This window comes from Acanthisitta chloris, unplaced genomic scaffold (assembly GCF_000695815.1).
Source record: "Acanthisitta chloris isolate BGI_N310 unplaced genomic scaffold, ASM69581v1 scaffold10257, whole genome shotgun sequence".
Taxonomy (NCBI): domain Eukaryota; kingdom Metazoa; phylum Chordata; class Aves; order Passeriformes; family Acanthisittidae; genus Acanthisitta; species Acanthisitta chloris.
In genome coordinates, this window is record NW_008682105.1 from 3,221 (window position 1) to 16,995 (window position 13,775).

The following is a 13,775-nucleotide window of genomic DNA, read 5'->3' on the forward strand; positions in this document are numbered from 1 at the left end:
TTTCACATTTGCTTTCCTTTATGTCTTTGGCAGCTGTGGCAAACAGCTCTTCTGACCTTCACTGTCAGTTCCTGAAATGTAATAGTCTGACAGCAAAACTAAGATCAGTCTCACCTTCCTCTCCACCCCTCCATAACAAGCTCTCAGGATGCACATTCAGGGCACAGGGATGGAGCCATACCCTCTCTCCAGTTACTGCACAGGGAGAGTGTTTGAGTTGGGTTCACTGTCCCCTCACACAGGATTATTGATACATCATAATGTTCACCTAGTCACTTGGAGAAACTATTGTCTGGATTAGACCAGAAGGCACCCTTGGCCAGGTGGTTTGGGCTCAGGGGGCACAGCTGGCCGTGCTGGAGGAGTGGAGGTGGGAGCAGCTGAGCTGCTGTGTTACTGCTTGTCATTTCTGCTGACAAAGGTGAGGAGGTCCATCGCCGTGACCACACCGAACACCATCTGCTTCATGAAGGAACTGCCATTTCCATCGACTGTGAGCACAGAAAATGACAGTTTAGTAGGGGGGAAAAAAAGAACACAACCTTCCCACCCTTCACCCCCACCCTCTGCCGGCTGGGCAGAGGCTGCTGCTCATTTATTAAAAGGAAACCTTAACGGGGACAGCATCTGTCTCTGCTCTGCCTCCACAGGAATGACTGATGCAGCCCCACTCAGGTTACTAGGATTGCACCACGAAGGTTTTAGCTGCAAACAATGCACCCTTTCCCAGAGCAGGAAACTTAATTTCCCTGTTGTTTTTACCCAACCTCTGTTCCAGTCCTGCTTCTATCACCGCAAAACTTTTCAGGCCAAACTAATGAGACTTTTTAAGGGCAGCAGTGAGGCACTCTCCTACTCTGTTCTCATAACCTCCTACACCACCATTAATAAAACACCACTGCAACAATTGCTTTAACTGCCTGATAAATGTTTTCTTAAATAAAAATGAAACTAGCCACCAGAGTCCAGATAAAATGCATGCTCCAAAGGTGTGGGAAGAAAGTCATAAATAAGAGGGTAACTGTGATGGCATTAAAACAGCAGCACTGGAAAAGAAAGCAGGTGTTGTTTGAAAATCAGGGCAAGAGGCACTGCATACAGCTGGCTGATAATTTTCTGTGGGTGCCATTTAATTTGCTGATTCCATTTAATTTATATCAAAGTGTGATGCAAAATAGATATTGGTTATTTTATGACAACATAGCTGAGAATGGAAGTTGTGCATTGAAGGAGGTTTTGAATGACAGAATTTTGTTTGCAATGTGCTGTGGGAACATAGCTGGACTTGCAAGCTTTAGAGCTGATGGGGCTTTGGGGAGGCAGGTCCTGGAGATATAAGCAGAGGGGTTGGGATGTTTGGACATGGTGGGGCTTGGAGACCTCGAATTCAGCAGTTGCTGGAGTCAGTACAGTGCTGTATTGCACACTGCTCACCATGAGCTTTGTGTGCTCAACGTGTAATCCCATCCAATCAGCATAATTACACCCTTCAGCTCTAATTTACAAGACCTAAACATGGATCTTCTGGCTGCTTTTTCATGTTGCTCACTCTTCTCAACAAAGCAACTCCCTCGAGATAAGGCCAAATCTGTGCTTCTAGAAGTTTTGTGGTGTAATTGTACTGGAAAGGTGTGTTAGGTCAGGTTTGCAGAACAGCACCTGCCACCAGACCTTTTTGGGTCAGAGGAGGAACAAGGTGTGATCCTTGATGCCATTGGTCTGTCAGCAACCCTCCTGCTAGTGTGGTCCTGCTGCACATGGCTCTACTGAGGTGGTTTGCTACACCAAGGAATGGGTGGATGGACAGTGGGTTGAGAATAAAGCAAACCTGCTTTATTGGACCAGTCTAATGGAGCTCCCAAATTGGAAGAGCATCCCTACACCCGACCATGGTCCAGGTAAGGCTCATACTGAGATGCCCGAGACTGCACACATCAGTGCCTCTGCCACAGGGCTTGCTCATGGTCCAACCCATCTGTTCTCAGCTTTCTCTACTCATTCTGTACCTCCAGAATAGCTGTCTGATAGCACCCAGCATGGAAAGGTCCTTTAGCATATCAATTTACCCAGACCCCTCGGGGTACACAGGCACAAGGACATCTCTTGGCTGCACCTCCAGGCCTGGCACACAGCCTCTGGGCACGTCTTCCAGCAGTAGGATGTAGATGGTGCAGTTTGTTCCCTTGCCTGAATTCTACCTAAACTTTACCTAATGTGGCCAAATGCTCATTTTGGCCTTGCCTTTGGGATGCAGAAGTCTACAGAGATCCTTAACTTCCCCCTGCTGCCCACAACCAGCAAGGCACTGGTCCAGAAAAGACGTGGGTGTATAACTGGCAGTTCTAACACTTTGCTGATCCATGGAGCAGAAATCCTTCCTGCAAGGGCTCAAGGACTGAACAGCTGGAGCAGCTGCACTGATACCTTCCGACCTCAGCTTGAGAAATTCCCTTTCCTCACTCAGACATTTTGCAAAGCCCACAGAGTGATTCTGCAGATACCTACACTGCATCTGCTCATGTACAACGATAGCAAAATGGTCATTCTCCAGGATGCAGGAAAGCTTCCCAAGGCTGTCCTCCAGACCAATCTAAACAGGACAAAAAGAGACATTTAATGTTTTACTTCACACTGAAAGGACAGTGCTGCACAGCCTGTCTACTGCCTCTGATTGTAGCCGTGAGTGGTAGCTCTGAGCTGCACCAGGATCAGGTGTACCTCACCCACCCGCACTGCTCTGGGGAGACCTATCTCTTTCTTTCTTCTCTCTGTCTTTTCATTGACATCTTCTCCCAGCTCCTCTCACCCCCAGAGCGGTGGTAGAGCACCTTTTCCTCTCTCCCTGTCCCTGGACAGAGGTTGACACCAGCCACAGCCTTAGAAGTACCTTTGAGAACTGGTCGTAGATGACCTTCGTAACAGGGTCTGAGAACTCTGCGTTTCCAGCCAGCACTGAGGTGAGAGTGTTGCTGAGTGTCACCATTCCCAGAATAAGCCTGTAAGGGAACAGGAGGTTTCCAAAAGGTCAGACCTGAGGTAAGGCACATGCTTTATGTAGGGACTGAACTGCTCTCCTTGAAGTCAGGGACCAAATTGCTGCTGCCATCAATGGGAGGCAGCAAATTGCTCCTCATCTGAGCAGGACAAGAAGGTCCTTGTCCTCACCAAGCTCTTGGTTTCACTCTAGTTAAAGTCTTCTGTTGCAGTCCAGGACATAGCAGCTGGGAGGAGGAAAACTTGTGGGCTCTCCAGTTGCTTGTTTGTGTGGGTTTCACTTCTCCTCCAGCCTCCCTTGCCTGTGCACTGATCCAGCCTCTGCTGAGTCTGGTGGGCACTGGATTTGGCTTTATCTGGCTCATTTACAGGAGCTTTATTGCTGAATCTTCATCTGCTGAGGCAGATAATATTTTAAAAATTTGCATCACAGAATCCAACTCAAGAGCCCTGACTCTGAATTATTAAATGAGTCTTTCTTTTCAGCTTCATCATGACTGATTTTCCTATGTGAATGGCTGTCTCTGTAGTGAGTAAAAATAGTTACCCTGACTCAGCAACAACAGGAGCTTGGTCATATCCCTTCTCCTGGAGGATCTCAATTGCCTTTTGACAGCTGACTTCTGGGAGGAGAATGAGAGGGGCTGAGAGATTCAGTTTCTGCACCTTGATGTTCCACCACCTGTTGAAAGACAAATGGCATCACCAAGCTGTTACTCTGCTGCACAGCTGTGGCCTTGAGCAGGGAGGCAAGGCCAGCAGAGAGGAGACCAACCACAAAGGGACATTCTGCCTGCCTGCAAAGCCACTCCTATCCCCAGAGCAGTAAGGCTACAAGTCTACCATGTCCAGGTCTTGTTGAATCCAAGCTTTCCCTATGCCCAGTGTTCATACAGCTCCAGAGGGAGGGCTGAGGTTAGAAGCTGGCAACGTGCTGAGCTGTCCTGAATCCAAGGAGGCTACTGAGGGCTTCAAGCTTATAAATGTGTGACCTACCACTTTTACTTTTGATCTGTATGCCTGGTCCTCCAAATGCATGCATTTGCAGCTCCTGCAGGAGAGTGCCTGGCAGAAATGCTCATACGACCTATGAGGGACAAACTACCTTTGTTTGTGGGGCACCACGAGCATCTCCCAAACCAACTCAGCCCTTTGTCCTTGCAGAAAAGGCAGGGCAATGCTAGAGGCTGGAAGGGCCAGAAGAAATTCTAACCAGACACAAAAGTCCTTAGAAACTTATTAAGTTTTAGGAAATATTTTGCAATAACCATTGTTTATAGCAACCCAAAGGAGCAGGTGACATCCATTTGCCCAGCCACACATCAACTGGCATCAGCAGTTTGTCTGTGACTTCCTGCCTTGAGGGGACTCTTTCTGCATGGTGTGCAAGAGACAGTTGAGTTGGTCATCTTTTCTGTCCAGCAGCTCTGGGAAGAAAAAATGTACTGTCCTCTGCCTGAAAAGGCCTGCAGAGCTGTTTGAAAGGGAGCTTGCTACAAAAAGGACCCATCTACCCACTGGCCTCATGTTCCTTTGAGCACCAGCTGTGAAGTAGAGAGACGTTTTGAGTGGTGATTCTTGGTGATTCTGCTTGGCAGGGTTTAGGTGGTCTGGGCAATGATTACCACATGGAAGCAGATTGGCAACTTTGGGACAGAAATGGCTCCTTTATAGACTTTGCTTGGAGAACTGGGATGTCTACAGAGCAGACCTGACATTGCAGCCCTCCAGAGGGATCTGGACTTAACTGCATTTCTTCTAAATACTAAAAGATAACACTTCCCTTTGAAGATCATAATTTCCAGACTCAGAGAGCTGATTCCCTGAGCACAGTTTATCCCAGCGGAAGTTGTCTTACCAAGGCTTGTGCTCCTGGACGTCATTTAGGAACCCATTTTTTATCATCCACTTATCATTCACAAATTTGGACCTAGAAATCACCAACAAAGAGCAAGTCTGTGAGCCTTCCAGAAGAAGTCGTGCTTTGTTTCATGCCCTAGACCACAGCAGTGCCCCCAGGGCTCCCATGATTTTTGCAGCTGGCTGCTCTTAGCCCCTTTTAAGGTCAACGGGAGCTGCGGGTGCTCAGTAACTCCCAGAAGCATGCCAGCTATTTGCCTTCCTAACTTTAGGCATGCAAGTTCAAAAACTGTAGCTTGACTGACTCCTGCTCCGTGCAGTAAGTCAGTGACAGGAGGAAATAAAAACCCAAGTGTCCCAACACTCAGCCCCTGGTGCTATTTCTCCCTGGTGCTTATTTAGTTTTCCCCTGTGATCTGCCCGAGGGAGACTCCCAGCTCTGAGCTCATACCATGTGCCATGCTATCAGAGTTATTGGGGTGGATGTCCAGCCACCCCCAGCACCTGGGCTCAGCACAGGTCACTGAAGGGCCCCATGAGGCAGAAGGCTATGGGAGTCCCACCCTGACACTGGAAAGCAAGGGAGGAAGCAAGAAACTCACATGTAGTTCCTAACAGAGTCAGGCAGGATGACAACACAGCGCTGACCTTCCTTCAAGTCCTTGGCAGCTAGCACAGCAGCAGACATGGCACTGCCTGAGCTACCACCTGGATGGGTACCAAGGAGAGAGAGATGAGCGCCAGGGCTGCTCAGAGTGTAGGGCCACAGACATGAGTGGGCCACAGGCTGCTCTGGTTAATGGTGCAAAGGCACGAGGCAAAGCAGCAGTAGAGATGGCACTTTATACACCGGGGCAACTTGAGATGCTAAGATGGGAGGATGATCAGCCCCACATCCTTGTAGGCTTTAGGGTCAGGAAGACTGAAGAGATGTGTTCTTGACAATTGGCAAGAGACAATTCTTGGCTCTTGGCAATTTACTTTTGAGACAGCAAAAAAATCACCTTATGAATTTCATGAACCACTTCTTGTGGTGACTCTGCAGGCAGACTATGGGCTGAAAGGTTCAATAGAGTGGCATTCATAGCATGATGCCTACACCACACCCTTCCTTTGGGTGAGGAGAAGACGATGCCAGTTCTAGAGCTTCTGGCTGACATACCTGGCATTAAAGATTGTCTTTACAGACTGAAAAAACCCATAAACATTACATTCATGCTTGGAATACCAGGCCAACGTGATGGGAAGACTCAAACGCTCCCTGTGTCTGTGTGCATGCATGTGGCTTGCTGCACGGAGGGAAAGCAGGTCCCTGCTTTACAGAGGCAATTCTTCCACCAGTAGTTTGAGTACTGGAAGTCAAACACATTCCACTATCTGTGTGCCAATTACACACCGCGTTCAAGGCAGCACGTATTTTACAGCAGGTTAATTATCACTGGGTCACATTTTTCAAACAAATGAGGAAAGGGCCCTGAAAAACGCAGTTCAGGGAACATGAAGCTGTTCACAAATTATAGTTGAGTTCAGCAAGTGGTTTCTGTTGAAACACAGTGACTCTGTCCCTGCTAGGTTAAATCAACATCGAAGTGTTTCATTACACATGGCCTGATCTTTTTCAAAACTCCCTGGATGTGAGTGCTCAGGGCTTTTATCAGCTGTAACTACAAGCCTACATAGTGTCTGGTTCTGGCTGCAAACCTACAGCTACCTGCTCAGTGGCAGGGAAGGCTGGAAACACACTGATGCTGTGGAGAGGCTCTTAGGGTACAGGCAGGGTTTGTCTGAAGGCACCTGTTCATTTTGGAAAGCCAGTGGGATCACTTACAGCTTGTTGGCATGGGGAGAAATACTCAGTAAGAACATCTCACACTTTCTTTTCTTTCAGACTTTAATGGTGCAAACCTGGCACCTCCAGTGTGGCAATGACACAGAGCACAGCCTCGCAGAGCTGTTAGGGGAGCGACAGTTTTAGCCCACCTGTCCTACCCCAAGTCCCATTAATCCTCTCTTCAGCCTGTGTAACACTACACTGCACAGAGCTAGGCCTGAAGATCCAGTTCCATTGCAAAAGTCCTCCAGTAAGAAGAGAGTTATTGCTTCTATAATTATTGTGGGCCATGAGTCAGATGAGACCGTGGCCTTGTGGCCACACCTCTGAGGTCTACAGCGACCTATGTACCACCTCAGGGTTCAGCCAGTCAGCCCTGCCAACCCAGCAGGCACAAAATGCAGAGAGCACCTGCCCTGAAGGGTTTTGGTCCCCAAAAGGATGAGGTTCAGAAAGTTTGTTAAAAGAAGGAACTGCTGTCACTGGTGCTTACCGCACAGTAATCCCTCCTCTCTGATCAGCCTGCGAGACATGAGGAACGAGTCTCTGTCATTGCTTTTGTACCACTTATCGACCACCTGAAAGGAAAGCAAGAGAGTTGAGTCTTGGTGGTGTTATTTCAGGCTATTCTGACCCCCTGAGGCACACCACAGTCTTGATGCCTACAAAATCTGGCAGCTTTGAGCCTCCTTCCACACTTGTGAAAAGCAAACACATTTGTCAGGGCATCCATGGTCCAGAGGGTTTGTTCTTGCTTGCAGACACCAACTCTGGCCTTTTTCCTCGGAGAGCTAGGGAAGTCTGACAGATCCAGAGTCAGGATGCAAAAGAGGGAGTGGCATGATCTCCCAGTCTAGGCTACACTATCAGTCAGATCCACCTAGAAGAGGTCTGGGTGGTTACAGGTGACAGCTCTACAGCCATGTGCCAACAGCAGAGATGTAATTTACACACACCTGAAAGCAGAAATGTGGGGTCTGAGCCTGTGAAGGACCTTTCTAGATTGAGGCCGGGGGAACACAGGCAGCTTGAATTATGGCATTAAAGCTCTGTGCCTGGTAGCAACTGATACACTCAGAGGAAACTTGTAAAGAAGAGGTAAGAGGTTCATGATCTGCTATCTGACAGGGCTTCAGTCTTGTCTTCCAGCCCATCCATGGTGCAAGGTTCAGGAAACAGTAGCATGATGAAGAGCAGCCTCAGCATGGACCTGTTCTGTGGTCACAGTGAAAGAGGCATGCTCTGAACACTGGGGAGGCTGAGCAGAGGAGGCTGATACTGTGGCATATGCCTCCTTTGCTCCTGTGTTTATCTTCTCCTTGTGGGTCAGTTATAATCAGACTTAGAGAGATGCTTTAGTGCTGAAGTCCTAATCCCCCCCACATCTTGTTCTGCACTGGGAAGAGCAAGAGCCTCAGGACTGGGCCACAGCTGAGTGCCAGAACTGCCTACCTCTGAACTTGGGAGTAGGCTGGATGCAAAGCTAAAGATGAGGCAGAGGCCTCTCATCACATGGCTACTTACTGCTCTGTCAAGGACAGTAGGGATAAAGTCGTGGCCAATGCCCTCCACTTCGATGGTTGTGGTGTTTGTCCTGTTCATCTCACTGGGCAGAGCGACGATGGAGCCGTCGGGATCTACGCCAATGATCTTGGAGGGAAGGAAGTTTTGTTAAGCCACAAAGGGAGCTCAGAAATAGGCAAACACACCACTCTAGGGAAAAATTACCCATGACTTTATCAGCAATGTTTTCCTTCCAGGATATTCATCAATATTCCTATCCACTGGCAGTGTGGAGAGATTGCAGGGTAAAAGGGTACTCTTTCAAAAAAAAAGGTAGTCTTCAGCTACTGCAGAAGTGACTGGTGGCTGAATATGCTGTCACTCTCAAGCTGTTTGCCATCACCCCTCTGGCAGAGCCTACCACTTCCAAAGCTTAACCTTTAGGATAGTGCAAATACTCCTTAATCTGCTGCAGGGTAAAGCCAGCTAGCAAGTTCAAACCTGTGGAAACCCATGACTACAGCCATCCTTTCTGGACCTAGTTGTGCTGGCTGACAGTGACACCTCCCTGGATGCTTTATGTCTGGGCTGAGGTTGCCTCCCTCAGCACACAGCTTAAGAAGGGATAGTGACACTGCTCCACACACAGTTGCAAGCAGTCAGGGAGGTAATCTCATGGCCAGATCCTCCAGTGGCTGGGGCCACACCTCTCTGGTGGATCAGTGATCACTCACATACCGACTACATTGGAGAGGCAGCAGTTCTCAAACCTTCAGTTTGCTTTGAAGCATGAGCTCTGCAGAATGAATATCATGACTAATGTCAACCATAAAGCATGATGGGTTCTGCAACAGCAGAGGAGAAGCACTTGCACAGTCTGTGCCTCCATGCAGAGCTGCTAGAAAAGAAACTTTCAGCAGTTGGGTTAATCAGGAGCAGTAATGCCATCACTCCTGCAGTGGGCATCTGACAGCATCCTGCATGGGCAGAGTGCCAGGCAGAGCAGGGTTTTAATGGGGCTATGGAAACTTTGGTCTCTAAGGCAATTAGATGGGTCTAGGTCGACCTAAGCATAGTACTAAATTGCTTCTACAAAAGCAAAGACTGCTGTGAAACAGAAAATAGGTGGAGACAACAACTTCTCACTCAGGGGAACCATGGAGTTAGTCTTGATCAGAAGCACAGGCATGCAGTGATAGGGAATGGCTTTAAGATGAAGGAGGATAGATTTTGATTGGCTGTTAGGAAGAAATCCTTCCCTGTGAGGTGCTGAGGCACTGGCACAGGTTGCCCAGAGAAGCTGTGGCTGCTCCAGCCCTGGAGGTGTTCCAGGCCAGGCTGGATGGGGCTCTGAGCAACCTGGTCTGGTGGAAGGTGTCCCTGTCCATGGCAAGGGACTGAAACTGGATGATCTCTTAGATGCCTTCCAACCCAAACCATTCTGTGATTCCATGAAAACCCAGGGAGGCCACAGCAGGCAGCTGTGCCTCCTGGCTTACCTTGCACTCTGGGCACTTCTCCTTCAGCTTCCTGGCAACACCAGTGATGGTGCCTCCTGTGCCAGACCCAATCACCACCATGTGGACATTGCCTGCAGGTCAGGGAAGAGAGGGGCTTGCAGGGACTCAGCATGACCTCCAGCATGGTCTCCCCTTTATTCAGGGTCCTGCACAGAGGCAGAGCCCATGTCCCTTTGGGCTGTGTGGAAAGCCCAGGCAGAAGCCATACTCGTGGCCAAAGCCTGATCTTGTGGAGAAGCTTGAATCAGCTGATCCTGCCTCAGGGCAGGAGGATGAAGGTGACCTTCAGATCTCCCACTCCAGCTCCCCATGATTTCTTTGGCATCTAACTTAAGAGGCAGGGAATATCTCAGCACTTCCAGCCCTTTCAAACCATTCCATCATGCAGAAGCAAAGCACACACATGACTAATAGCACATATCACTAAGAGGCACAACTTTTCAGCCTGTGTTAGCACCCACAGTGGAGAGATGGCTGAGCTCTGCCCTGGCACCTGTCTTGGTCAGATGTAGCCCCACTGGCACTGGTGAAATTACACAGATTTAGACTGGGAAGGGCAGAATCAGCCAGGCCTTCAGAGCCTGATGCTGCAACTGCATTGGGAAAAGGGGACCAATAAACCATGGCTGGCAGCCAGCAGGAGCAAACCCCAACCCTGTAGTGGAGGGAAGGCTGGAACTTTCTTGTCCCTGTTGCTACCCAACTGCTTTACTGTTTTGATAACTGTTCCCCAGTTAAAACCCTTGAGTCCTGTTTATGTTTTGCAGTGCTCCCAGAACTGGCAATAAATTTCACTTCTCACTGCACAGACATGGACTGGGATAGTCCTTTATCCTCCCCCAGGGAGGATAAATGACTTCAAATGTCATTAGTTTGTGAAGTTTGTCACTTCAAATGTCATTAGTTTGTGAAGTTTCAGTCTATTTTGATTTGCAAATGAGTGTGCTGGATCAGGTGCAGCCTGCCATGCCCTGATGGATTTATATTCCCCACTAAAGCCTCTTGGGACATCTTGTGTTGCCAGCTGGCAGGTCACAGAGGTGTTGTGGCCACCAAGCGACATGTTGTTTCTCCTTTAGGTACGGCCTGAATTTCTTAAGCCTCTGGTCTCCTCCCTCAGGATTTTGCAATGGGAGGACATATCTGGGAAGTCCTGCAGGCTGAGGTGTATCTGGAGCGGATTAGGAGAAGTTGCTACACTCTACGTGTCAGTATTATTAAGACAATACTGCCTTCACCTACAGAGGCCCTTTGGGCTGTTTCTAGACATTCAGGTCAATAAATGACGTAAAAGAAGCCTCTCAGAGAGGTCTGTAGCCCTCAGCATGTAGAAACAACAGCACAGACGATACCTTCACACTGCTCCAGGATCTCCTCAGCTGTGGTGTCGTAATGAGCCAGGGGGTTGCTTGGATTTCGGTACTGTTTATTTCAACAGAGAACAGCAGGAGTTACCAAGTGAAGCATAGGTCAAATACCAAACTAGCAATAGCTCCTGACGAGCTATACCCAAAGCATGCAGCTGCCCCATCCTCTCCCTGGCGAGGGGAGGACTGCAACCTGGCCAGACCAGGTGACAGGTATTCCTACTGGCTTCCACGCTGGGACTGATTTTTGAGGATACTTGGGATTTTTCCACACTGGAAGATTATATGTGCCCATGGCACTCAGTCTCTGGCACCTGGTGCCCATGGGGTGTGGGGTTGGTTAGGTGGCTGGGAACCATGGGCTGGAAGAGTTCTCCTGCCTGTAATAGGGGATTTACCACATGGAGTGCACAGATACTCCCTTTTCTTAAAATGAAGGAGCTTCCCTGACTTTCCTGCGCTCCAGGGGCTCCCTACTCACTACAGGCATGCCTTCCTGCAGCAGGGTCAGTCCAAAGGGAGAGGTGCCCTCCTGTTTAAGATCCAGCACTGCAGGAACCACTGGTGTGAGTCACTGGGGTTTGCCCTTTACAGCATGAGGTTTATTTTTGAGGCTGCTAGCCAGGCATAAAAAGTGATTTATTTTGTTTTTCAGGTCAAAGTTAAATCTGAAGCAATTTGAGGAGTCTCTGAATTGTGCAAGAAAACCCAGCCTCACCCACATCCAGGCTTTGGCAGAAGTATTACAGGTTTGGAAGTGTCCCTTATTTTGTTTCTGTCACCCTGAGCTTTGCAGAGGAGATTAAGTTTCCAACGCCATAAACCACTGACAAAATCTGCCTCCAGTGCCAGTTTGAACAAAGTCCCCAAACACAGGCACACCCTATAAGCTGTGTTTGGAAAGAGAGTCAGTGGAGGGATGGAATTTACCTGGTCCAGGATGTGAGAGTTTGGGATTTCACTTTTCAGCTTCCAGGCGACACGGATGTTAGACTCTGGGGCATCAAAGCGGGTGCACGGGGTCCTCACAATTTCCACACCCAGTGCCTTCAGAATATCGACCTTTGGAGGGGAAAACAGTAGATGTAATGCAACTGATCCCACGTAGGGATGGTAATCCAAACCTGCAGGCTCATGGCAGCACCAGATGCCAGAGGAGCTTTGCATGCAGGAGACATTTAGCCTTTGGAGATATAGTGTCTGGCTAGACTATCTCTGACATGATTTTGGCACCCCAGGACCTCCTGCCTGAAGCTGGAACATGGATTCAAGCCTGGCCTCATGCCCTGTCCTACTTGGAGGGCAGGCTGGGGACAGGGCAGAGATAGGTGACACTGTGCTGCTACTTGGTGCCTGGGGAAAAGGGCAGAGGGAACTGGGTAGGGAACAGTGTCTCCTGTGTGTTGGGATCTGAGTCCTGGCATGCAAAGGGGAGGTCAAAAAGTTGTCTTTGCACCAAGTCCCTTCTCTCACACAACATCAACTACAAGTCAACCATAAGGTCTCTCCACTGGGAGATGTGGCTGTCAGAGAGAAAGGAGGTCAAAAGAGAGGGGTGGGGAAGTGTTGGGGCACCTGGAGATGAAGCCCATGGTAGCTGGAGGTGGCATCTGATCCAGACTGAGCTTAAATGAGATTTAGGTTGAAATGATGGTGGTGTTTTGGAGAAGGGCTCATTTTTGAGCCAAGTCAGGGTCCAGGTCTGGCTTCACTGGCATGAGTTCAGCTGAGTAGTTTGTGAGACTTTTATCTCACCAAGGCAGAGATTTCTGACATCTCCAGGACAGCAGTTTAACCTGATCACCAGCTCTCATGCAAGAGATTTGACTTCCACCACCCTGAGAAAGCAGTTCAGGCAACCACAACTGTCTCCAGGTTAAGGAATACCACAGATACACAGGGACACCAAGTGACATGTCAGATGTCGGAGGGGAAGTGAGCAGGACTGGCAGGCAAGCCCTGACACCTGCCTCTCCTCCACTCCAATCAGTCCTTGCTCTCACAGACAGCAGATATTGCTCCATTTCTTTGCAGTCAGGCACCATGTTTGGCTAGCATGTCACCCTGGCTGACACTAGATAGTCAGCCAGGCCATCACAGGATGCTTTTTTCCATCAAGAGGAAACCTCCTGAATGACAGCTGAGGCAGTGTATGTGTGCAAGGCTTGTTAGCCTTTAAAGGATGGGACAGTCCCTCTCTAGAAAGAGAGAGACAGAGAGAGGGACAGGGAAGGAGATGTTCCCTGGCTGCAGGGTAATACCATCCAGAGCTCTGACCTTCTCCATGCTCATTTTCTCTGGCAAGACAATGATGCAGCGGTAACCTTTCACTGCAGCCACCAGTGCCAGCCCAATTCCTAGGTGATGGAGAGAAAAGGGAGTTAGTTCACAGAAGCATTTGGCAAGGCTGACTGACGTGCATTGCTTCCTGTGTTCCTCTCTCCATCAGTGAATGGAACCCAGGGATATTCACCAGCAAGCTACAGGTGAGGGAATCCTCCCTGAGCCTCTTGGGAACACCAGAGAGTGGGAGGATGCACTAACAGAGTCGAGCTGCAGTGTCCCTCTTGCTCACAGGAGTCCGTTAATGTGGCACAGAGTGAATGGCAAGACTGGGCAGTGCTTTTCTCCCCTCACCAAGGCTCAGGCCCCTTTCTGTGTTTTTTTTTCAAGCACAGGAGAACAGTGATTTTGCTTCAG

General features: G+C 49.1%; 1 protein-coding gene across 1 annotated transcript in view; it reads right to left on the minus strand.

Moving 5' to 3' along the window:
• Positions 1-393: 393 nt before the first annotated feature.
• LOC103805711 (cystathionine beta-synthase-like) overlaps positions 394-13,775 on the minus strand; it is a 19,532-nt gene continuing 6,150 nt past the window's right edge. The window contains exons 4-15 of the mRNA XM_009078371.1: positions 13,353-13,432; positions 12,006-12,137; positions 11,061-11,130; positions 9,688-9,779; positions 8,210-8,335; positions 7,179-7,263; positions 5,457-5,562; positions 4,853-4,924; positions 3,542-3,676; positions 2,888-2,996; positions 2,506-2,590; positions 394-491 (exon numbers count right to left, since the gene is read on the minus strand). Coding sequence (XP_009076619.1) covers positions 394-491; positions 2,506-2,590; positions 2,888-2,996; positions 3,542-3,676; positions 4,853-4,924; positions 5,457-5,562; positions 7,179-7,263; positions 8,210-8,335; positions 9,688-9,779; positions 11,061-11,130; positions 12,006-12,137; positions 13,353-13,432 — 1,190 coding nt within the window. The remainder of the gene's footprint in view (positions 492-2,505; positions 2,591-2,887; positions 2,997-3,541; positions 3,677-4,852; positions 4,925-5,456; positions 5,563-7,178; positions 7,264-8,209; positions 8,336-9,687; positions 9,780-11,060; positions 11,131-12,005; positions 12,138-13,352; positions 13,433-13,775) is intronic.